The sequence below is a fragment of the Camellia sinensis genome, chromosome 12 (genome assembly GCF_055761805.1).
Source record: "Camellia sinensis isolate YWXY chromosome 12, ASM5576180v1, whole genome shotgun sequence".
NCBI lineage: Eukaryota > Viridiplantae > Streptophyta > Magnoliopsida > Ericales > Theaceae > Camellia > Camellia sinensis.
The window spans coordinates 50,385,863-50,408,846 of NC_138972.1; the positions used below are offsets into that span (position 1 = coordinate 50,385,863).

Genomic DNA, 22,984 nt, shown 5'->3' on the forward strand with positions numbered 1-22,984 from the left:
ATCTTTGTTAATATTCATATATTGTGTTAGATTGTTTGTACTGGGTTTTGGCTCACCCTATTTTAGGAAAAACCATTTCAGGTGTTGGTGATATGCCTCCGCCAAGGCAATAGCTTGGAGGGACTTTGGAGCAAGAGCTTCACTTTTTGTATTTATTTTGTGTAGCTAAGGATTTTATTTTGTGTAGCCAAGGATTTTAATTGTATAGAACTAGACTTTCTTTTGTTGTAACCAAGCAATGACTTAGAAAGATGTAAGCCTTTAGAGCATTTAAATATCTGTTTAGCTTTCATTCCTCTTACTACATGTAGCACATGCTGTAGATTCAGGATGAACTATTTATGAATGTACATTGCATATGTCACTTTTGTATAACAATCCAGATTAATGAAAGCTTATTATTTCAATTATGTTGTCATGTGTTAAGTTATGATTAAGTTGTATTATTATAATTATTTCGAGGCGTTACAGCGAGCGAGATGAGACATTAGTTATCTTAATGCTTAGAGAGCGAGTGATGTAAATGTTTTGTAACTCGAGACGTGAACCAAACTAATTCATTATGAGATGTCGCCTTAGCATTGGCTAAGATGAGACTCTAAAAAGTCAAACATTGAAGTTATCCACAGCTTCATGAAGCCTGAATATAGCCAAATGTGAGGTCTTAGATAGGCACTTGATGAGCGAATATGCTAAGAAACTCAAGTTGGGCGCTGATATAGCAACTAAACTAAGATTCGTATGGCGTTAGAGAGTGATAGACCCAATCTAGTGGAAGCTCCGCCATAACATATATACTATATTGTATGTGCTACTATCAACCACTCAAGGGAGTGGCTAGATGGTTCCCTACTTTAGTACTGTGTGAGCCCTATTAGGCCAATAATAGGCCTACATTATGCCCTTGAACCTGGAACTACGTCATGAAGTGATGACTTGATGTCGCTACTTTAGCATGTCATCCAAGGGTCACGATAAATATGGTCCAGAGGACCATGTCTAGGAAAGCAGTCAAGTTTGAATGAATTGACATGAGTGGCTAAGGAAGATTGTTGGAAATCATACCCTTGTATTGTAGCTCATTGCTCGGGCGATTGTGTCTAATTTGAGATGACGATATAATCATGGGTACAAATACAGCGTTGAGGTCAAACATGTTTATGAGCTATGACTCGTGAGGGGCTTTAAAATGTTTGATAGGGTGTGATTCAATGAATCTGGGGTGTAGACGAGATATTTTGAGTGATGTGCTATGTTAGTTTATAGTGGCTTAATATAACACTCCTACCTTTATACCTTCTCGTCAAGTTGCATGCTCTATTTTTTCGTATGAGAAGTGGACTGAATTAGAAATTGAGAAATGACAACCGTGAATGCAACCAATGATGTGGACGAGTGGGAGATGTTTGAAATTGGGTCAGATTTGACCCGACCCATTACCATGGAGCATCTACATGGGTTATTCATAATTCACATATTTAATAAATAAGATAATTAATAAATTATCTTTTAGGTGTTTGAGTTATTATGGGAGACTACAACTCCACATCTATCAGGAGAGAATGTCTATATATTTGATATAGAGAAAAATTATAATACGGATTATTATTTGGTGTATGAGGTTACTCAAAAATCTCCTGTAGAATTTCTCTCTATGTTCTTCCCTCTTAGGTCACCATTAGAGAACCTAGGGATTTGGAGCGTGGATACAACATTAAAAAACTCTGGTAGCTTCTTGTGTGGGGAGCAAATATTCAGGCAAGCCCGCACTCCTTTCTTCCAAGCTCCTGTCTGTCCGATCGACCTTCGAGCACAACGACGGTGAGTTACCCGGCGGTGTGTGGCCGGAAAACCCCTCCGACGATCAAGTTAGACACACACACAGGGATAGAGAGAGAGAGGAAGGACTGAGTTGTGTTTAGTGTATGTCTCACTAAATATTTTTCTGCCACAGCACGAGGGGCGCAGACTTACTTATATACCTTCTGCGCGCCAAATCCACTCCCATTCGTCTCTCGACACGTGGTGCTACTATCCCAACTGTCAGCACAAATCTTGCTGAACATCACCTGACCTGACTGCCAGCCCACTCTACTGGGAGCTTGGCAGCCGGGCTACATCATCTCGGCTGTAGATGGCCGTGTTGTGTAGCTGGCCAGAGCGCCCCGCTCGCCGTGCTCCGCTTCGACCGAGCTTGGGCATGTCCCGGCATTGCCGAGCTCGGGACAGCTACGCTGGTTTGCCGTGGGCCTTACTGCCGAGCAAACACATATAGCTCGGTCCAACCTTGTCTTTCCTGGCGCCGGACAACCCATTTTGACAGGCTTCGATACCAAGAAGCTATGTAGCTCGATCAAACCACGCCTTGCATTAACCGAGCAGAATCTTTCAAGACAGGGTCGTACTACCTCGGCCCAACCCTTGTTCGGCCCAAATCCGCCCGGCCCAATTCCAGATCATAAATCTCCCTCTCAATTGCGCCTTAATTCCGTCCGCGCAAGCGTGATTGGGATTACCCATTCTGACCGGGGTTACCTCTCCTCGGTCCTCGGTTCACCAGTCGACGACCGGGCTAGCTGACATGCCTGTCTTCAACATACTATCTCTTGACTTGCTCGGTCGTTGCCTCATCTGACCTTCCTGTCTGTTCAACTCTGACGCTGCCATTAATGGGGACACGTGTCAATCTCTCATTGGTCCTCGAGCGGCCAACCCAGCCGTCCGTTGGTATTCAAATTTTTGGCGGTTTTTTCTTCCTTATCCGCATGCCTAGCTTCCTTCATTTCATTCCTCTTGCTTCTCATTTCTCTTCGACGACCCAGAGCTCGTGCCATTCCTCCCTTGCCATTCCTCAGCTTGTGTTCAAAGAAGCAGCCACTACCCTTCAAAGGTATGTCCCCCAACTCCTCTTTTGCTGTTATTTCACTTAGAACTTCACACATTAGGGCACTAAACACGTAGTTTTTAGGACATAGGTACCCAAAATCGTCCCAAACCCTTAACTGTTCATGGTGTTCTTCACTTTCTCTGATGAACATTGAAGATCTGGGGCGGACCGGGCTCCAGGTCTTCTTTTGATCCGAAACATCACTCCGACCGAACAAATAGCTTGTTTGCCTCAACCTTCGTAGAAACCGGGGTAGCAGAAGGACTTGGCCGCTCGACCGGGCCATTCTCTGGTTCGCTTGAGCGACCGAGCTCTTTAGCTAGCTTTCACGACCGAGGTGGTTTGGCACAATCCATGACCGAGCTCAAGTCCAGCTCGTTTTGCGCAACCGCGCTCCCACTTACAATTACCCTCCATTTTCCTGCAGAGTCCAAGGGGACCAAAGACCAATTCCAAGGCTCTCAATGACCGAGCAGTCATTAATTCCCAGCCCGTGCCAAATCGCCCCAGCCGAGCTAAATTAGTCGGCCATACATGGGGAAATTCCGCTTCCTTGTGGACACACCTGCTGCCTTAGCGGCCTTCAGGGAAGAGTATAGTATCCCGGCAGACGTCCATTTAGAGCTCGCCGAGATGGAAACGACCCCCTGGGGCAGGCTTGACCAATGCCCCTTCACTGTGCTGTCAGTAGTTGAAGGAGGCCTCCGCTTCCTGGTCAACCCTTTGATGACCGAATTCCTGCGCCGCACCGGGCTAGCACCTACTCAAGTCTCGACCAATACTTACCGAATAATCAACGGCGTGCACGAGCTAAACAACCAGCTAGGAACAAACTTAGGTTTAGCCGAGATACTACGACAATACACACTTGGGCACACCGGCGATGGCCTGGCCTACTATTTAAAAATAAGACCGGGCAAAGAGAAAATAGTGACCGGCACCCCAGACAAGGACTTACATGATGACGACTTCTTCTGGGTGTCTGGCAATTATGAAACAACCGACGTACCGGGCTGGTTCATCAATAAGAACTTCGGTTCCACATGTAAGCCACGCTAATTTGCTCGGTTAATACCCTGCCTTCAACATCCTGTACTTAACAATTTCTCCTGTTTCTTTTGCAGCAATTCAGGCCTTGCAATCCAACTACCAATATCCTAACGTTGAAGCCATCCGAAACGTGCTCCGTTACAGCCACCGGGATTGTAACGAGTTGCTCGGCTACACACCAACCTACAGATACTCAGCTCCACGCCGGAGCAAAGTTACAGACTTTCTCCGTGCTCAAACGCCTCCTCCAGACCCAACTCTACCAGACGTGCCGTTAATCCGGCTGACCGAAGAACAAGAGATGGCAAAACGAAGCCGCATCAAGAACCTCCTCACAGCAACCTCAGCCGAGATACCGAGCATCACTACCCATTCTCAAGCCGCCGGGCAATCCAGTGGCCTCGTGGTCGCTTTGGCGTCTCTAGCCGCCGGACAGGTCGGACAAGAGACCCGCCGGGCTGGCAAAAGACCTCAGACAGATCCGACTGCCGAGCTGGTTGCCGAGCTAACCACCAAGCAACCCACCGATACTGTCAACCCAACACCTCCGTGGCGCCCGCAGCTGAAGCACCGGGGTAAAGACATCCCGGCTAGTGCCTCCGTCAAGGGCAACAAGGGGCACTTGCTCGCCTTCAACCTTTCAAAAGCCCTCCTGCTGCCGAGCGACGTGGTGGGCAGCGACCATGTCCCTGACACCCGGTTGGTGAAATCAGCCGTAAAGTCCATGACCAGGGTACGTATCTCAATCTTCTACTGAAATTTTACAAGTGTTTGCGCGGTTTCTTCTCTAATTGAACTTTCTTCTTGTAGGCCATCCAGAAACAACACTTGGTCATGGAGCGAATCCATCGACTGCGGCAGAAGGCGAATGACACTGCCGGCCAAGTGCAGAGCCTTCAAACCGAGCTGGGCCGAGCAAAATCCTCTTTGAAAATTGCCAATGCAGACAACAATAGGTTGCTCGGCTAGCTTGATGAAGCCGAGAAGAAGAGGGATGAGCTCCAGGCCGAGCTGGATGCGCTCAAGAAGTCAAGGGAGATGGAGTGCGAGGATGCCAACAACGCCGGCTTCAAGGAAGCCGAGGACAGCTATAAGAAGCAGGTCTTCGCCACTCAAGATATTTATTTCAAAGCGGGCTGGAAGTCAGCCTGCGAACATCTCGGTCAAGGTCCTGACACCGATGTGTTTGCCACTCCCCCGGTTGCCTTCCTATCGGTCTACCTCGTGCCTTATGCCAACGATGTCTTCAGCACGTTGCAAGTTGAGGCCGAGGAAGAGCTCGCTAAAGAAACTGAGGTCAATGTCGAGGAGGGAACCGGCCAGGAGCAGCCCGGAGAAACTGAGGCCAGTGTCCAAGAGCGAACTACGGTCGACCTGGAAGCAGCTAATGACGAGTTCTCCAATCTTTCCCCCTTATTGTAGTTCTCTTTTTCTTTCATTGTTTGCTTTGCATATGTAACCGGGCTCTCTACCCCTCATTTTGTACTGCTCTTACATCAATGAAAAAGCTTTACTTTCATCAAGTGTTTGTGCAGTTTTTAAGCCTCATAACTTCAGCCGAACAAGATATCTCGGCGGGGCAAACCACTTTAATTAACTGATCTAACCGGAGTAAACATCTCGGTTGAGAAGAGCATAATTGAGCAAACCATCAATTCTTTCAACCGGAGTAAACATCTCGGTTGCGAAGAACTGAGTTGAACAAACCATCAACTCTTTTAACTAGAATAAACATCTCGGTTGAGAATAACTGAGTTGAGCAAACCATCAACTCTTTCAACCGGAATAAACATCACGGTTGAGAAAAACTAAGTTGAGCAAACCATCAACTCTTTCAACCAGGGTAAACATCTCGGTTGAGAAGAAGTAAGTTGACCAAACCATCAACTTTTTCAACCGGAATAAACATCTCGGTTGAGAATAACTGAGTTGAGCAAACCATCAACTCTTTCAACCGGAATAAACATCACGGTTGAGAAGAAGTAAGTTGACCAAACCATCAACTCTTTCAACCAGAATAAACATCTCCGTTGAGAATAACTGAGTTGAGCAAACCATCAACTCTTTTAACCAGAATAAACATCACGGTTGAGAAAAACTAAGTTGAGCAAACCATCAACTCTTTCAATCGGAGTAAACATCTCGGTTGAGAATCTCAAACTTAAAGCAACATTAAAAATGCTAAGGCAAAGATGAGTTCTATATATTTGACACCAATGAATATTACATGTAAGGCAAAAAATTCCTTTGCACAAAAAGAAAGCTAAAGCTTTACACAAAAGGAGAGCTAAAGCTAGAAATAATACAGCTTGAGGTTGGCTGCATTCCATGGCCGGGGTATTCTTCTACCATCCAAGTCCTCCAGGTGATATGCCCCCTTGCCCGCTAGACCGGTTATCTTGTAGGGTCCTTCCCAATTTGCCCCTAGCTTGCCTTCACCTGGCACCAGAGTATTGCCCATGACCTTCCTCAAGACCCAATCGCCTACTTTAAACGGTCTGGAGTGCACCGTTTTGTTGTATTTCCTTGAGAGCTCTTGTTGGTAGGCGGCCACATGGATGAGAGCCTTTTCCCGACGCTCTTCCACTAGATCTAGTTCAAGAGCAATGGCTTCGGCGTTCAGCTCGGGTTCAAAACCTTCACGTCTGAGGGTGGGCAGGCCGACTTCCAAAGGTATGACTGCTTCCATGCCATAAGCCAAAGCAAATGGAGTTTTCCCGGTAGATCGCCGTGGGGTTGTCCGGTATACCCAAAGGACGCTGGGGAGCTCCTCAGCCCACTTTCCCTTGGCTTTTTCCAGCCGTTTCTTCAACCCATCAAGTATGATCTTGTTCGACGCCTCAGCTTGGCCATTGGACTGTGGGTAAGCCGGAGTAGAGTTGTAGAATTCAATCTTTAGATCTTCACAGAACCCCCTAAACAGGCGGCCGTCAAATTGAGTGCCGTTATCAGAGATCAGAATTTTGGGGACGCCAAACCGCGTGACCACATTCTGCCAGACAAACCGCTTCACGTCTTTCTCCTTGATTGTTGCCAAGGGCTCCACTTCAACCCATTTGGTGAAGTAGTCCGTGGCCGCGATGAAGAACTTCCGGTTGCCTGGTGCGGTTGGTAGCGGCCCCACTATATCTAGCCCCCACATCGCGAAGGGCCAAGGGCTGGTGAGGGGAAGAAGTTCTCTGGCTGGCTGGTGGATCTGGTGGGCAAACTTCTGGCATTTCTCACACTTGCGAACATATTTCTGGGCATCGACTTGCATGCACGGCCACCAATAACCCTACAAAATAGCTCGGTAGGCCAAGGACCTGCCCCCTATATGACTGCCACAGATGCCTTCGTGAATTTCGTAAAGGAAGGCTTCTACACTACTCGGGTGTACACACTTTAGGTAGGGACCGGAGAAAGACTTCTTGTATAAAGCGCTTGATGGAGAGAGCCAAAACCGCTCAGACTTCACCCGCACTTTATGTGCCTCCTTCTTGTCAGTTGGAAGGGTTCATTCTCTGAGAAAGAGGATTATGGGATCCATCCAAGAAGGACCTAGCTCGGCGCAGAGTACTTCTGTCTGCCCGATTTCCTCAATGCTGGGCCTCGGAAGGAATTCAATCAAAAGAGGGTTGGGAGAGGTGCTGTCGACCATAGAAGCAAGGTCAACCAACTCATCTGCTCGGCCATTTTCTTCTCGGCCAATCTGTTGGACCCTGATCGCCTGAAATCGCTTGATGTGGTCTCTGACCAAAGCTTGGTACTTCATCATTCTGTCATCCTTTGCCTCGTAAACCCCAGAAACTTGGTTAACCACAAGCTGGGAATCACTGTAAACCATGAGTTCGGATGCTTGCATCTGAAGCGCGCTCTTGAGACAAGCCAATAGAGCCTCGTACTCGGCCTCATTGTTGGATGCTGAGAAGCCAAGGGTGATAGAATGTTCTATAGTCAGTCCGTCTGGCGAAATCAGAACTATACCCAGCCCGGCACCGTGACGGTTTGAGGCGCCATCAACAAAAAGTTTCCACATTTCGCCGACAAAGAGCTTCCAACACTCTGAGGGGCCCTGAGAAGCTTGAAGGTTAATGGGATCATGGTTGCTCGGCTGTTCGGCTTCCGGTCCCGTGACGGGCGATTCCACTTCAGCCCCCCTTGGCGATTCGGCGTCGGACTCAGCAAGTTGATTCACGATGCCTAAGTCCGTGGGCAAATCGGCAGGTCGCGGTATTATGCCAGCCGCAGGCTTTGTGTTGAGCAGTTCCATTTCTTCCCTCCTTGGTGATGTGGTGTCGGACAAGGCGGGTTGGTCAGTGATAGCCAACTCCGTCATTGCATCACCGGGCTATAGTGTCGTATTAGCTAAAGGGGCTTCGGCGGGGCGCGCAAGTTCCGTGTCGCCAATGCCGTCAAGCCGCGGTATTTTGGTGGAGCTTACACTCACCTCTTCATCTGCCTCGGCAATATCGACCGGGTATACCGGATGAGTTCCGGGTGAGAATTCAGCAACGAAGTCGGCCAGAGTTTGGGCTTTTATGGCTATGCGCAGCTGGAACTTCACATCAAATTGTCCCAATTCGACCGCCCACTTAAAAATCCGACCGGAAAAGTCTGCCCGTTCGAACAAAGCTTTGAGAGGGAACTCGGACAAGACGATGATGGTATGGGCATGGAAATAGTGCGCCAACTTCCTTGAAGCCATCATCAATGCTAACGCAAGTTTTTCCAGCGGCAAGTACCTCGAACCTGCCGGTAGCAAGGTTTTGCTGACGTAGAAGATGGGTAGGTGTTTGATTCCTTCCGACCGGACAAGCACTGCACTGACTGCATGCTGCGATACGGCCAGATAAAGGTAAAGTTCTTCTCCGGGCTCCGGTGTGACCAATAGCGGCGCTAAAGACAAATATTCCTTGAGCTCGGCCAAAGCCCGGTCACACTCTTCATCCCATGAGAACTTTGATTTCAAGGCTTGAAAGAAAGGGCGGTGGCGATCTGATGACCGGCTTATAAATCGATTAAGCGCGGCGGCCATTTCGGCCAGATACTGCACATCCTTAGCCGAGCTAGGCTGCTTCAACTCTTGCACTGCTCGGATTTGTGTAAGGTCTACTTCAATACCTCGGTTCGTGACTAGGAAACTCAAAAAATTTTCAGATACCACGCCGAAGGCGCATTTAGACGCATTCAAACGTAGCTTGTGCCTTTTGAGAATGGCGAACATCTCGGCCAAATCGGACAAATAGTCTGCTTGATGCCGGCTCTTAACCACCATATCATTAATATAGGCCTCCATTGTTCGGCCTAGCAGAAGAGTGAACATCTTGGTCACCATCCTTTGAAAAGTTGCCCCGGCATTCTTCAAACCAAAAGGCATGACTTGGTAGTAGAAGAGCCCTCTTGGTGTAGTAAACGTGGTGACCTCTCGGTCAGGCCCATGCATGGCAATCTGATGGTAGCCGCGGTAGGCGTCCAAGAAACTGAGCCTGTTATGTCCAGCCGTTGAATCCACAAGCTGGTCTATTCTAGGCAGAGGGAAGCTGTCTTTCGGACAAGCTCGGTTGACGGTCTTGTAGTCAACGCAAACTCGCCACTTCCCATTCTTCTTGGGCACCACGACCGTGTTGGAAATCCACCGCGGGTAGTGCACTTCCTGAATTGCTCGCACCTCAAGCAAGTTCTTCACTTCCTCCGCAACTACCTCAGCGTGATGCAACGCCGATCTCCTTGTGCGTTGAATGACCGGCTTTGCCCTGGAGAAGACATTGAGATGATGGCATATAAAGCTTGGATCGATACCGGGCATGTCGTAAGGTGTCCATGCGAAGACTTCAATGTTGGTTATCAAGAACTCAACCACGTCGGTTCTTTCTTGAGCTGTAAGGCTTGAGCTGAGCAAGAAGAACTTGCTCGGATGCTCGGTATCAAGGCGCACTTCCACCAATTCCTCGACAGCTTTCTCCTCGGCCTTGGTGCCCACATCGTCGAGGACTCCCTGGTCTTCCGGTCCCTCAATCATCTGAACGAAGCATTTGGCAGCTCGGCTCCCGTTGACCGCCACGAAGCATTGCTTCAACATGACTTGATCGCCCCAAATTTCCTCGATTGCCCCCATAACCGAGGAGAATCTCATCACCTGATGATAGGTCGACGCTACGGCTTGCATAACGTGAAGCCATCCCCTTCCTAGGATCAAATTATAAGTAGATGGCACCTGTAACACCCAGAACTCCACTTGTTTGACCACGGATCCCACTTTGACCGGCAGGATAATCTTTCCCAAAGGCCACTCCGGTTGTGAGTTGAAACCAACCAGTGGCGAAGTTGCTGGGGCCAAATCTGTATCCCGGAGCTTGAGCTATTTGAAAGCGTCGTAATACATGATCTCGACCGAGCTTCCCTGATCGATCAAGATCCGTTTGACATCAAATTCTTTGACGCGGAGTGTAACCACCAAAGCATCATTGTGCGGCGTCTGGATGCGCTCTAGGTCTCTTGAAGAGAAACTGATCACTTCTTTCTCTTCGGTCTTTGTAATAACCCTCATCACTGCTTACCGATAAACACTGATTACCGTTAAACTGAACTGATTATGACTGATAACCGAACTAATTACGACTGATAACTGAACTGATTATGACTGATAACCGAACTGATTACGACTGATAACTGAACTGATTAAAGTACTGAACTGACTGACTGAAAAAAACTGGAATCGAATTGACTAAGTATGTGTGTTAATTTGTATTCTATCTGTTTGACTGTTTGACTATCTGTTCATGTTTTATGTTTAAACTGCTAATTGAAGGCCTTATCGGCGGCCGAATCCGGAATTGATTGATGTTCCACGACCCTCATAATTAATGTGATTTTATGGTATATTATCTGAAAACTGATTAGGTATGATTAAACTAGATTAAAATGAGTTAATTGCAAAGTTTGCCGTAATTACCGTTTTGCCACCCTTAGTGGCCCACTCAATATAACATATTTGGGTCTTACACTTGACCACATAACACATTTGCTCAGCCTTTCTCCTTGCCATAGCCGACCAAGAGAGGGAGAGGGAGAGGGAGAGAAATTAAGTTCTATCTTGTGAATTGCTTGGAAATTGAAGAATTGTTGAAGAGATTGCATATTTGAGCTCCCTTCTTGAACTACAAGACTTAAGGTAGCTCCATTGTCTTCTTGTTCATGTTTTGAGTTGATTCTTGCATGGTTTAGAGTTAAGTTGAAGTCTAGAGCCACCTTATGGCTCAAATTGTCATGTTGAAGCTTAATTGTTGCATGCATGTGCATATATTGAAGTTTTGAGGTTGTAGTTCATAATTCCTCACATGCATGTCCATGTTTTGAGAGTAGTTCATGAAATCATCTTGTTATAAAAAGATTTGGCTCACTAGAGCATGAAATTGAAGCTTTGAAATGATTTGAATACATGCATGTTTGCATGTTCATATTGTTCTTGATATTGGTTTGAAATTGGGTTTGAATTAAACACCCTTGGGCTTTGATTTCTCAAAATTGAGCTTTGAACCATGTTATTCTATGTGTTTACAAATGTTTTCTGGAAATTCAGCCCAAGAGGTCGAGTTTTGAGTTGTTAAAACTTGGTTTGAGCTTGGAGGTGCAATCTGGGTTTTCCAGATTTTGCACTTCCGCTCGAGCGGGGGAATTGCCGCTCGAGCGTGAAATCCGAGCATCCAGTATTTCTGCGCACTGTTTTACAGTCCGCTCGAGCGGAGGATTGGGCGCTCGAGCGGAGGCATGTGTCTCACGATTGAGCGGGCGTCGAGCGTCCGTCGAGCGGAGATTTCACCCATCCAGTACTTTTACAGTACGCTCGAGCGAGGGATTTGACGCTCGAGCGTATACCTTTGTTGCATATCCGCTCAAGCGGGGAAACCTGCGCTCGAGCGGGACTCTGTTTTCTGAAAATTCTGAGAATGCTTTTAAACGTGCATCTTTGCATCCTCATCCCATTCTAGGCATTCGTAGACCTAGTTTAAGACATCTTATTGAGGATATAGATGTAGAACACACTGAGGCAAATTAGGGATTAAGTTATTATCTTTCCCAACTGTGTAGCTTAGTGTGTTCAATCTGTTAACTGTGTAGGGTTGGCGACTGGGGAGACACGCTCTAGCTTACTGTAGCCCAAACTCTGTGAGTAACGACTATGTAAAGATATGTTCGAAATGATTATTTTCTGGACAACTGAACTGTACTGCTTTCTGAACTGATACTGTTAATTGAATGAATGTATGTCCTATATTCTAAACTGTATTGTGGCATCCTTAGCAATTACTGTTTACTGTTACTGTTGCAGAGATCTCTGTCGGTTCCCTTGTTGAAACCACTACTGTTACTGACTGATGGCCATCATTACTGCTCGGTCTTCTAAGACCTACTGTTTACTGTACTGTTATGCTAATGGGTGTACCACATATGACTGTACTGACTGATCAACTGAAATACCGTTTAAATGAACTGTTTTCATACTGTAAGGACATTCATTCTTAACCTCTTTACGCATTATGTTATTCACTGGGTTTTAGCTCACTGCTCATATATATATGTAGGTGTTCAGGCACCAGACCGCGGCTAGGAGCGTCAGGGTTACTCCAGTTTTGTCAAGCCAGCCTATGTGCCTCACTGCGAGGTTCCGAGCCTATCTGTTAAGGCTTAGGGGTGTTTTAGATTTCCCCCTTCTGTACTGTCTTACTGTTCTGTATAGACTGCATGTTTACTGTACTGTTATGCAGGGATTGAGTCCCTAGTCTGAATGATTGTAAATATTGTGCATACTGTTCTGTACTGTTTACGTATAAATGTATGGAAAGTCTTTTTGCATACAGACTGTCACAGCTCATTGGGCATTGGTTAATTACTGTATTGGCTTCCGCTAGGCCCTGTACTCTGTTTTTCTGTACTACTGTTCTGCAGGCCTTCGGTAATCTCGGATTACTGGCCGGTTACGGTGCTAAACCCATAGGGCCGGGTTTGGGTCGTGACAGTCTTCCCCCTCTTGATCGCAGGTTGAACTGACAAAACTTCCCTCATGTGTTCTGCCTTCTTGATCATACCTCGGAGCTCGCATACACGCGCCGGTTCCACTATGCCGTGGATGACATTAACCACCCCTTGTGGAGGGGCATCTCGGTTATCCGATCCCCGCGGGTCAACCGGAGCTTGATTGGCTTTCACGTCCCCATCAATGTATAGATCTAGGTGTCCGGCTGCGGCTAGCTCTTCCAAGTGTTGCCTCAAAGGCAAACAGTCCTCTGTCCGGTGGCCTCGCTCCCGGTGAAACGTGCAACGGTACCTTGGGTTGAAGCCCTTCTGCGCGTCACCTAACTTAGCAGGAAACCGGACGTACTCCTCGTCGCGGATTTCACTAAGTATGCGATAGATTGGAATCTTAAAGACTGTGGTGATACATGTCCTGGCTTTCAACCTTCTGTTTGCATCGGCTACGTCATCTCGGGGGTAGTCATCCCGGTCATTCCGACGTCCCCTACCCCAATTTTTTCAATTATTGCCACGGTCCGATTCCTCAGCACGGTCGCTGGATCGGCCGGACTTATGCCCGACGGTGTGCACTTTGCTAGCTGATCGCTTGTCTGTTGCTACCGGAGTTGCCTTCACGGTGGATGTTGACGCATCATCTTCCACTCGGATGTGCTCATTGATGCGCTGCATTAGCTGGCCCATGGATGTCGGCTGGTGCATGGTAAGCGAGTCCCGCAGTCTATGTCTGACCGGAAGACCGCGCTTGTATTGTGTGATTGCAAGGTTGACCGGGCTATCCAAGATCTCGTTGAAGGTCTCCCAATATCTAGAGTTGTACACCTTCAATGTGTCGCTTGGTTTCATCTTGACACTAAGGAGGTGGTCAACTTCCTTTGGTGTTTTGGTGTTGGTTTTGAAGCGCGTCACAAAGGCTTCGGCCAACTACTGCCACCTTTCAATGCTCCCCTCCGGCAACCTCTCGAACCATTTTAAACCCAGCTCGCCCAAACTTGATGGGAAGATCAAGCACATAAGAGCGTCATTCCGCCTATGTCCGACCATGACCTGTCAAAAATGACTTACATGCATATACGGGTCGGTTTTTTCGTCATAGAGCGTGAACTTTGGCTGGTGGAAGCTCGCCGGAAGCGATGCGGTCTCTATATCCACGGAGAATGGGGTGGCACTCAGCCTCGCCAAGTCTGTATCTACAAGGAGAGGCGCGGCTGGACAGGGTAGAGGCATTCTGACCTCCTCGCTAGCGTGAACCCCATAGGATAGCCGCTGGAACGCCGGCACCCTTTGAGCCTCCCGCCGGCGAGCCCGTTCCTTCAAAACTGCCCGCAAATCCTCAGAACGAGCGGAATAAGAATACCCCGACGTCGTCGCTGGACGTGAGGGTTGATAGGTGCTGTCTTGTGTGCTAGACTTCTCTTCGTGCACATCACAATTTGCAACCATGTAACTTCTGGTGATAGAAATGGAAGGAGTGTGCCGCTGACTCTGACTGCCTGAATGGCGGGGTTGGGTGCGCTCACTGTGGTCTCCCTCTCCAGCTGCACCCTTCCCTTTGACATGCCGCTTCAGCTCCTCCATCTTCGCCGCCATCCGTCGGATAACGGTGTCCTGGTCCCTTAACTTGTGTTCCAGTCGTCTCGCATGTGAGTCTCTCCGCCGCCGATGACCGTCTGGACTCCGTGAGTGACCATAATTTCTTCTGCGCTTATCCCGCGCATCTCTGGAATGTCCTCCTGGAGAAATCTCCAGGGCCGCCATCGGAGGAACGATGGTGGGGTGCCCCTCTCTCCGTCTGCCTGACTCCGGGGTAATTCTGTCGACGGCGGACAGCGGAATCTCCTTGTTGTTCGCCATGGACGGCGATCGGACGAGTCTGAAAAACAAGGTTTTGTCTGTCAACTTCCCACAGACGGCGCCAATTGTGCGGGGAGCAAATATTCAGGCAAGCCCGTACTCCTTTCTTCCAAGCTCCTGTCTGCCCGATCGACCTGCGAGCACAATGACGGTGAGCTACCCGGCGGTGTGTGGCCGGAAAACCCCTCCGATGATCAAGTTAGATACACACATAGGGATAGAGAGAGAGAGGAAGGACTGAGTTGTGTTTAGTATATGTCTCACCAAATGTTTTTCTGCCACAGCACGGGGGGCGCAGACTTACTTATATACCTTCTGCGCGCCAAATCCACTCTCATTCGTCTCTCGACACGTGGTGCTACTATCCCAACTGTCAGCACAAATCTTGCTGAACATCACCTAACCCGAATGCCAGCCCACTCTACTGGGAGCTCGGCAGCCGAGCTGCATCATCTCGACTGTAGATGGTCGTGTTGTGTAGCTGGCCAGAGCGCCCCGCTAGCCGTGCTCCGCTTTGACTGAGCTCGGGCATGTTCCGGCATTGCCGAGCTCAGGACAGCTACGCTGGTTTGCCGTGGGCCTTACTGCCGAGCAAACACTTGTAGCTCGGTCCAACCTTGTCTTTCCTGGCGCCGGACAACCCATTTGACAGGCTTCGATACCAAGAAGCTATGTAGCTCGGTCAAACCACGCCTTGCATTAACCGAGCAGGATCTTTCAAGACAAGGCCATTCTACCTCGGTCCAACCTTTGTTCGGCCCAAATCCGTCCGGCCCAATTCCAAATCATAAATATGGTCCAGAGGACCATGTCTAGGAAAGCAGTCAAGTTTGAATGAATTGACATGAGTGGCTAAGGAAGATTGTTGGAAATCATACCCTTGTATTGTAGCTTATTGCTCGGGCGATTGTGTCTAATTTGAGATGACGATATAATCGTGGGTACAAATACAGCGTTGAGGTCAAACATGTTTATGAGCTATGACTCGTGAGGGGCTTTAAAATGTTTTATAGGGTGTGATTCAATGAATCTGGGGTGTAGACGAGATATTTTGAGTGATGTGCTATGTTAGTTTATAGTGGCTTAATATAACACTCCTACCTTTATACCTTCTCGTCAAGTTGCATGCTCTATTTTTTCGTATGAGGAGTGGACTGAATTAGAAATTGAGAAATGACAACCGTGAATGCAACCAGTGATGTGGACGAGTGGGAGATGTTTGAAATTGGGTCAGATTTGACCCGACCCATTACCATGGAGCATCCACATGGGTTATTGATAATTCACATATTTAATAAATAAGATAATTAAGAGATTATCTTTTAGGTGTTTGAGTTATTATGGGAGACTACAACTCCACATCTATCAGGAGAGAATGTCTATATATTTGATATAGAGAAAAATTATAATACGGATTATTATTTGGTGTATGAGGTTACTCAAAAATCTCCTGTAAAATTTCTCTCTATGTTCTTCTCTCTTAGGTCACCATTAGAGAACCTAGGGATTTGAAGCGTGGATACAACATTAAAAAACTCTGGTAGCTTCTCAATTGACGAAGGGTTTTCCAGATGAGGCTCGTAATCCAAGCATGTGATTCAAACTATTTCTTCTTCAGGTAATATGATCACCCGCATATTTTGCCTTCATATCTATATAATAAGGCACAAAGTTTTTTAAAAAATATATCAAAATGTATGTGAGATACATTTTGATCCAATGGCTAAGATCAATCCCAAATATATATCAATGGTTAAGAAAGCTCTGTTTTTCAAATCAGATGGGACATCTTAGGTGGAAATGAGATTGAAAGGCTGAGATTAAGTTAAAGGTTGTATCCTTTTACCTTTACCGTTGGATATATACTTCAACTTTGAAACTCATTTCAAACACATTTCAGCCTTTTCGTCGTCTCTCTCTTCAAACCCATTTCAGTGTTTCTCTTCACCGTTGGATATACCCTTCAATTTTGAAACCCATTTCAAACACATTTCAGCCATTTCACCATCTCTCTCTTCAAACCCATTTCACTGTTTCTCTCTTCAAACCCATCTCTCTCTCTCTCTCTCTCTCTACAGTGGAAAGCCACAGACAAAGCATCGATCGAACGAATTGGGGCAACGATTACACTGAAGATCTCCTCGAATCAGGTCCATTTCTCTCTCTAATGCTCAATATACTTATTGGGTTTTCACTTCTCATCAAAATCTCATAAGGGTTCTCAATATATAATTCTTGGTAAGTATTCCATCTCACACTAATCACCCAACATCTTCTTTAAGTCCTCCATTTTCCCTATCCTCAAATGGAAAACAGAGTTGATATTAATGATGAAGAAGAAGTTCCCGTGGTTAGCCATGGGTCACCTCATCCCATTCCTCCACCTCTCCACCACCTTAGCCACCAAGGGCCACCGCATCTCCTTCATCTCCACCGACGGAAACCTCCGCCGCCTCCCCCAAATCCCTCTCCGCCTCTCCCCTCTCATCACCTTCATCCCCCTCCCCTTCCCCGCCATCCTCAACTTACCACCCAACACCGAATCCTCCATGGACGCACCACACCACCAAGCTCAGCTCCTCAAAATCGCCTTCGATTTTCTTAAACAACCACTCTCGGATTTTCTCGAGAAAATTAGCCCGAACCCAGATTGGATTATCTCTGATTACGCCTCTCACTGGCTGTCGGGACTTGCGACGGAGATGGGTGTTTCGTGTGCTTTTTTCAGCCTTTTTAATGCTGCGACAATGGTGTTTTTTGGGCCTCCGGCGAAGGTGTTGAGCGGGGATTGTGTGAGGAGCAGTGCAGAGGATTTTCAGATTTTCTTCATTTTCAGATTTTCAGATTTCAACCTATTACAACAGAGATTTTCAGATTTTCTTAAATTTCAGGTTTCAACAGGTCAGATTTTCTTCCTTCAGTGTATTGAAATATGATGTTGAGAGTGAGCGTCCTGTAAGAAATTGTACTTTTTGCTGGCCATCCTTTTGCCATTTGAATTTTTCAAAATTTTGCTTTGACAACATAAATTTGGTTTTATAATTTCATTTAAATATGGCACCTTTGAAATTGCATTTGGAACTTCAATCTTTTTTGAGGGGTTCTGTTTCTGTTGCAGCCAGAAAAGTGTTATGTGAACACTCAAATTTTGATTGATTTTATTATTATGTAAAAAATTTTGATCTAACTGAAATAAAGATTTGGTCACTTAGAATATTATTATGTAAATTGTGGTGCAGAGAACTAAAGGTTTGGACACTTCGGAATTGCTTGAGCAGTTGCCAGCATTACAGCAGCTTCTATTTCGTGTTCTTGGTTGCCAGGTAACTTTTTTTTGCTTCACTCAACTGAATCAAACATAATGCTGTCTAGCTTTCAAATATGGCCTCTTAATGAAACTTTTGGGCAGCCACAGGAGCAACGGTTCATAATTTTGTGATTCAATTAGCACTCTCTATGGTGAGTGGAGTTTATAAATTTTCCCCCTGCTTTGTCCATGGATTTGCACTCTGTTTGGATGGGGTGATTTGGTGAGAAATGATAAGAAATGATGAGAGTGAGAACTCTCTTATTTTGCCTATTTCATTTCTCATCAAAAGTGGTGAGTGAGATTGGTGAGAAACAAGCTGATTAGTTATAAAAAATTTATAATAGTGAGATTGCCCATTAAAATTCCAAGGAAGAAAAATAAGTCTTTCATATCCATCTCACATGCATTGCCTTCATACCCATCTGAGTATGATAGTAAGAAAACACAATAATTTCCTGTCTTTCTCACCCACGATCCCAACGGAGTGTTATTGAAGTAACTTTTCAAATAGAATTCTTTTGACCTGACTGTCCTTACTTTTTTCAACAGGTTGCTTCTGAAAGCATTAAAATCTACAATGCTATCAGTGATGGTGTCGTAAATTTGGTCGACAAGGTAGAATGTGGCTTTGGATTTTTGAATGAGTAGTTTTGTTTTCAGCAAATCATGGATATTTGATAACATGCAATGTGACAGTTCTTTGAAATGCAACGACATGATGCTCTTAAGGCTTTGGATATATATCAGAGGTCAGGGAAACAGGTAAATAGTTCTTTGGAATTATTTCTAGCAACTACCTGCTCTTTTTTTATATATATATTATTATTGTTATATGCGTTCTCTCCTTACGGGTATGATCATATCTTTAGGCAGAAAAACACTCCCTTTCTCCCCTTAGTTAGATATGAGGGTCAACTATTCCTCTTTTGGACTCAACCTACTGTAGAACCCACTGCGCTATAGAGGTAACGATCTAATTTATTGAGTTCCATTTAATTGAAATTTTGTGTTTTGGTTATGAGTTGTGGTTCCACATAATGTGTTTGCCCTGTGCGTTTCTAATTTATTTATTTTTACATTTATTATCAGCATTGTGTAGATATATTGTTTTAGATCTATTGTGAAACTAACTTTGGGATTTTGGAGATTGTTGTAGAGCTGCTGATGTGTCCTTGAGTTTATAATAATTTTTTTTTGTATTGTTGATAACTGGCTTGGTTATTGTGTTTTCTGTTGTGTTTATTTTAATTATTGCCTAAGAAAAAGAGTAACCATTGTAAGGAAAGAAACCATCTCAATTGTCTTCTCTCTCCATTTATATCTCCGCTATATGTGTCAAGGTATGTCTCTATATCTACTTTCTCGATTAGCTTTTATTTTTTGTTGTATTGTGTGTCTATTATTTGTTACTTTTAGATGCATCACTATAAATATGGTCAGTTTCTTTCAATCTGTCATAGATTCATTGTTGCTGGTATAATTCATTTTTTTCTATTTTATTTTGACGACTAATTTTGAGTTTTTTGGTTATTATTCAGTGAAGGGATTTTAATTTTTTGTTATGAAGTATATTGTTAATGCTATTTGAGTTTTTTTTTTTTTTTTCTTTTTCCAGAGCTATTGTATCTATTGATGGTGTTAAATATGATTTTTAATTATAAATCTGTGTTGGGGGGCGTTTGGTGTCAAACATATGCTCAAGAATCATTAAAAAGAAAAAAAGCCACAAAATGGCATAACAGGGCAGAAACATAACACATGCAAATTTGATTTTTTCTTCTGTATAACAGGGCACAAATCAAGGGTGTTGATTGTCATGCTTCTCTTCCTCCAAAATGAGTACTATTGAATTTTTGTAAAAAATTAATGTTCCTTTCTTTTTTTATTAGGTTTTGGATGATGTGTAATTATTGTGTGCTTTATAATTAGGTAGTGAGTGCAAAAAATAATGATTATGGCAAATGCTACATGCATAAATCCAAATAAATTTCACTACTCTTTGAAAAAAAAGGCAATTTTCTTGGGTTTCATAGGTTCAAATTGATTTTTTATTCTATATTTTTCAGATACTTTTGTGTTTGATTCAAAAAGGAAAAGTGTTCTGAGTCTTCAATGAAAGATAGATGCATTGGTTATTGCTTGCGTGAAAGTTTCACAATCTGTTATCAATTTAAGATGAGTAGTTCTCCTTTGTCCACGTGGTTTAGTAATTTTATGTTTATTGCCCAAGTTAATTGATTAGATCTCCATTGAAGTCTTTGCTAATTCAATAAATCTATATAACAAAACAAGGGTGTTGATGGGGCATTTGATAAATTTGATGTTTTTATGTATATTTATTCAGATTAAAATTAGTTTAATCAGATTCAAATAATATTTTGGCTTGACAAAGTTTTGCCCAGTTTCACAGGCCTATTACACACTCAGTTGTGTAGTTATGAATTATAATTAAAGAGCATGCATTTGTCTATTCTCTCTCTCAATTAATTGGTTTATTAGGGGAACTGTATACGTATCAATTTGCTTACTAATCGATAGTTGTAAAGAGCATGCATTTGTCTATTCTCTCTCTCAAATTGGCCCCTCTATAAAACATGTATTGGTATCATTTCGTCAACAAAAATAATTTTTGCTTATGTATGTAAGGTTGTGTTTCAATCATAATAACTTTATATTTCCCTCATCTTTTCTTTTTCCTTTTTAAATTCCTATCTAAATTTAAAATGATATTCTCAGAGGGGAATACAGTGAGGGAGGTGGTTGTGCAATACGATTTACGTCTAGATCAATTTAGTTTGCGGTTGACATTCAATTTCTATGGTCACTAGCATAAGGCACGAAGAAACCTCATCTTCATGTTATTTTTTTCTTTCAAAATGCAGCTTCTCTGTTTGATACTCAGTCTATAATTGGAGCAATTGTTATGTTTTATCACATAAATACATTTTTTACATCTTGAGTACTACTTTATTTGATAAATTGTTCATATTTTGCTCTTTCATGATAACGAAACTACATTGAGCTTTTATCTTGCGCAAGTTATTTTGGATAATATAAACATCTTAAAATCAGATTGAGCATGACTATGAAAAAACTTCAATCCAAATTTAAACACCTTAAGCGTCAATTCAAAGAGCTACTTTTGTTTAAAGTATATTAGTTGGTCTACTTTTGAAAATGCATTTTCATGGCATTGGTATGTCATAGGTGAGAGAGAACTTAAGAAAAAAGTGAAAAGAGGGTGTGTGGTTGCGCAATGAGGTTGTGGGATGACGGGAAATGGAAGTATAGGGAGAAAAAAAGTGCAAACAAGTTACTAGAACAGTGAGGGAAAGATATGGAGGATACGTAGCGGGAAATGGTTTGCAATTGAATTAATGGATTTGATTTAGTTTAAAAGATGAGATATAAGTTAAAATGATTACAAATGTACGTTGGCAAAAATATCAGTATGAACTGGATTGTTAATATTTAGGTTACATGCTAAATTTTATGTTCATAAATTTTTGTATTGGCTGGAAATTAATTATATTTGTTGAATCAATTTTTCTAAATGCTCTATTAAGTGTTTAGAGGCTAAAGGTTGAACTTCTGAAATCATGTTTAAGAGTTAAGATTTAATGTGATGAGAACCTGAAATTGAACTTTTTATTTGTGTTTGATGACTTTAGTTTTTGCAATTGTTATAAATAGTTGTATATACATACATATACAAACCTCTTTCACTCTCTCACATTTGCATACTCTTCCCCTCCCCGCCAGCTCTTGATCCAAAGCCCTTTAGGATGGCTTCTTTGTTGATGCAATAAAGTTGTTATTGCATAGGAATACTTTTGATGGTTGATTTCAAAGTGGATTAAATATTTCAACAGGCCACAAAACAAAAATGAAAATCCACTTATTTATATAATAAACCACAAGGGTTTTTGAAAATGTCTTACAGTTGTTTTTAATGGTTGAGATCAATCCTAATCAACATCTGACAGTTAAAAGTATAAGTTGAACAAAATGTGTGTTGATGCTAGACCTCCGGTTCTCGCCTACCAGTACCTCTGTCTATCACAAACATCTCTCTCCCTCTTAAAAAGTTAGTTTGAATTCCTAGACTTGAACGAGAAGAAGAGCTCTATTGGTTTTGATATAAGTGGGATTACCTTAAAAGTTAGTTTCTTTACAACATAATTTGAAGAACGGAAAGAGCTCTACTTAGTTTACTATCTCTCTCTCTCTCTCTCTCTCTCTCTCTCTCTCTCACACACACACACACACACACACACACACACACTCACAACCTCTTTGCAAGTGACGATAATGGAAATTTTTTGTGAATTTCGTTGAGGGTTTCTGTCTTTGGGATTGTGCTTTGTACATAATTTAGTTGTATTTTAATTGTCCTTTTCTTTATGGTTATGTATAGCTCCTTTGCTGCTTCAAGTCTCAATTTAGGTGTACAGTCAGAAGATTGAATATCTTTATTAACTGGTTTTAGCTATGTTGTCGTTCACTTTCCCACATTTTATCTTGGTAATTTTTTTATTCTCTGGATGGGTTTGGGGATGGCCTGAACCACATAAAGCACTTGAAAACTCTAATGTTTAGGGAGGCAATTCGTTTTGTAGAAGACAAAATACAATAAATTTGAAAAAATGGGAGAATGATTTGATACAGTTGTACTGAGTAATATCCATACAATAACTAAAGATTTGATGTACTAATTTAGTCATCCATGAGATTCTTTTTTATGATAGCTATCACTTAAATATTGTTTTCAAGTCTTTATGAGTAAAAAGACAATTTCTCATGTCTCATTCAAACTTAGATCGAATCTTCATTTTGTTTCTATGTGCAACATTTGATTTTATTTGTGAAGT

General features: G+C 43.8%; 2 protein-coding genes across 3 annotated transcripts in view; one reads left to right on the plus strand and one right to left on the minus strand.

The window, feature by feature from the left end:
• The window catches only part of LOC114306493 (putative disease resistance protein At4g27220), an 86,225-nt gene that overhangs the window by 55,568 nt on the left and 7,673 nt on the right, over window positions 1–22,984 (minus strand). The gene's annotated exons all lie outside the window — the stretch shown is intronic.
• On the plus strand, window positions 16,746–19,078 carry LOC145804144 (UDP-glycosyltransferase 91C1-like). Of its 2 annotated transcripts, none has more exons than XM_082897903.1 (6): window positions 16,746–17,704; window positions 18,043–18,126; window positions 18,213–18,262; window positions 18,663–18,728; window positions 18,810–18,875; window positions 18,983–19,078. In XM_082897903.1, the coding sequence occupies exons 1-2, from the start codon at window positions 17,131–17,133 to the stop codon at window positions 18,048–18,050; spliced, it is 582 nt and encodes a 193-aa protein (XP_082754029.1). In that variant the 5' UTR covers window positions 16,746–17,130; the 3' UTR covers window positions 18,051–18,126; window positions 18,213–18,262; window positions 18,663–18,728; window positions 18,810–18,875; window positions 18,983–19,078. The 2 variants fall into 2 exon arrangements, with proteins under 2 accessions (XP_082754029.1, XP_082754030.1); XM_082897904.1 differs by having other exon boundaries at window positions 18,219–18,262.

Coding starts and splice junctions, on each gene's coding strand:
- LOC145804144 (XM_082897903.1), top strand. CDS start 17,131: ATGATGAAGAAGAAGTTCCCGTGGTTAGCCATGGGTCACCTCATCCCA.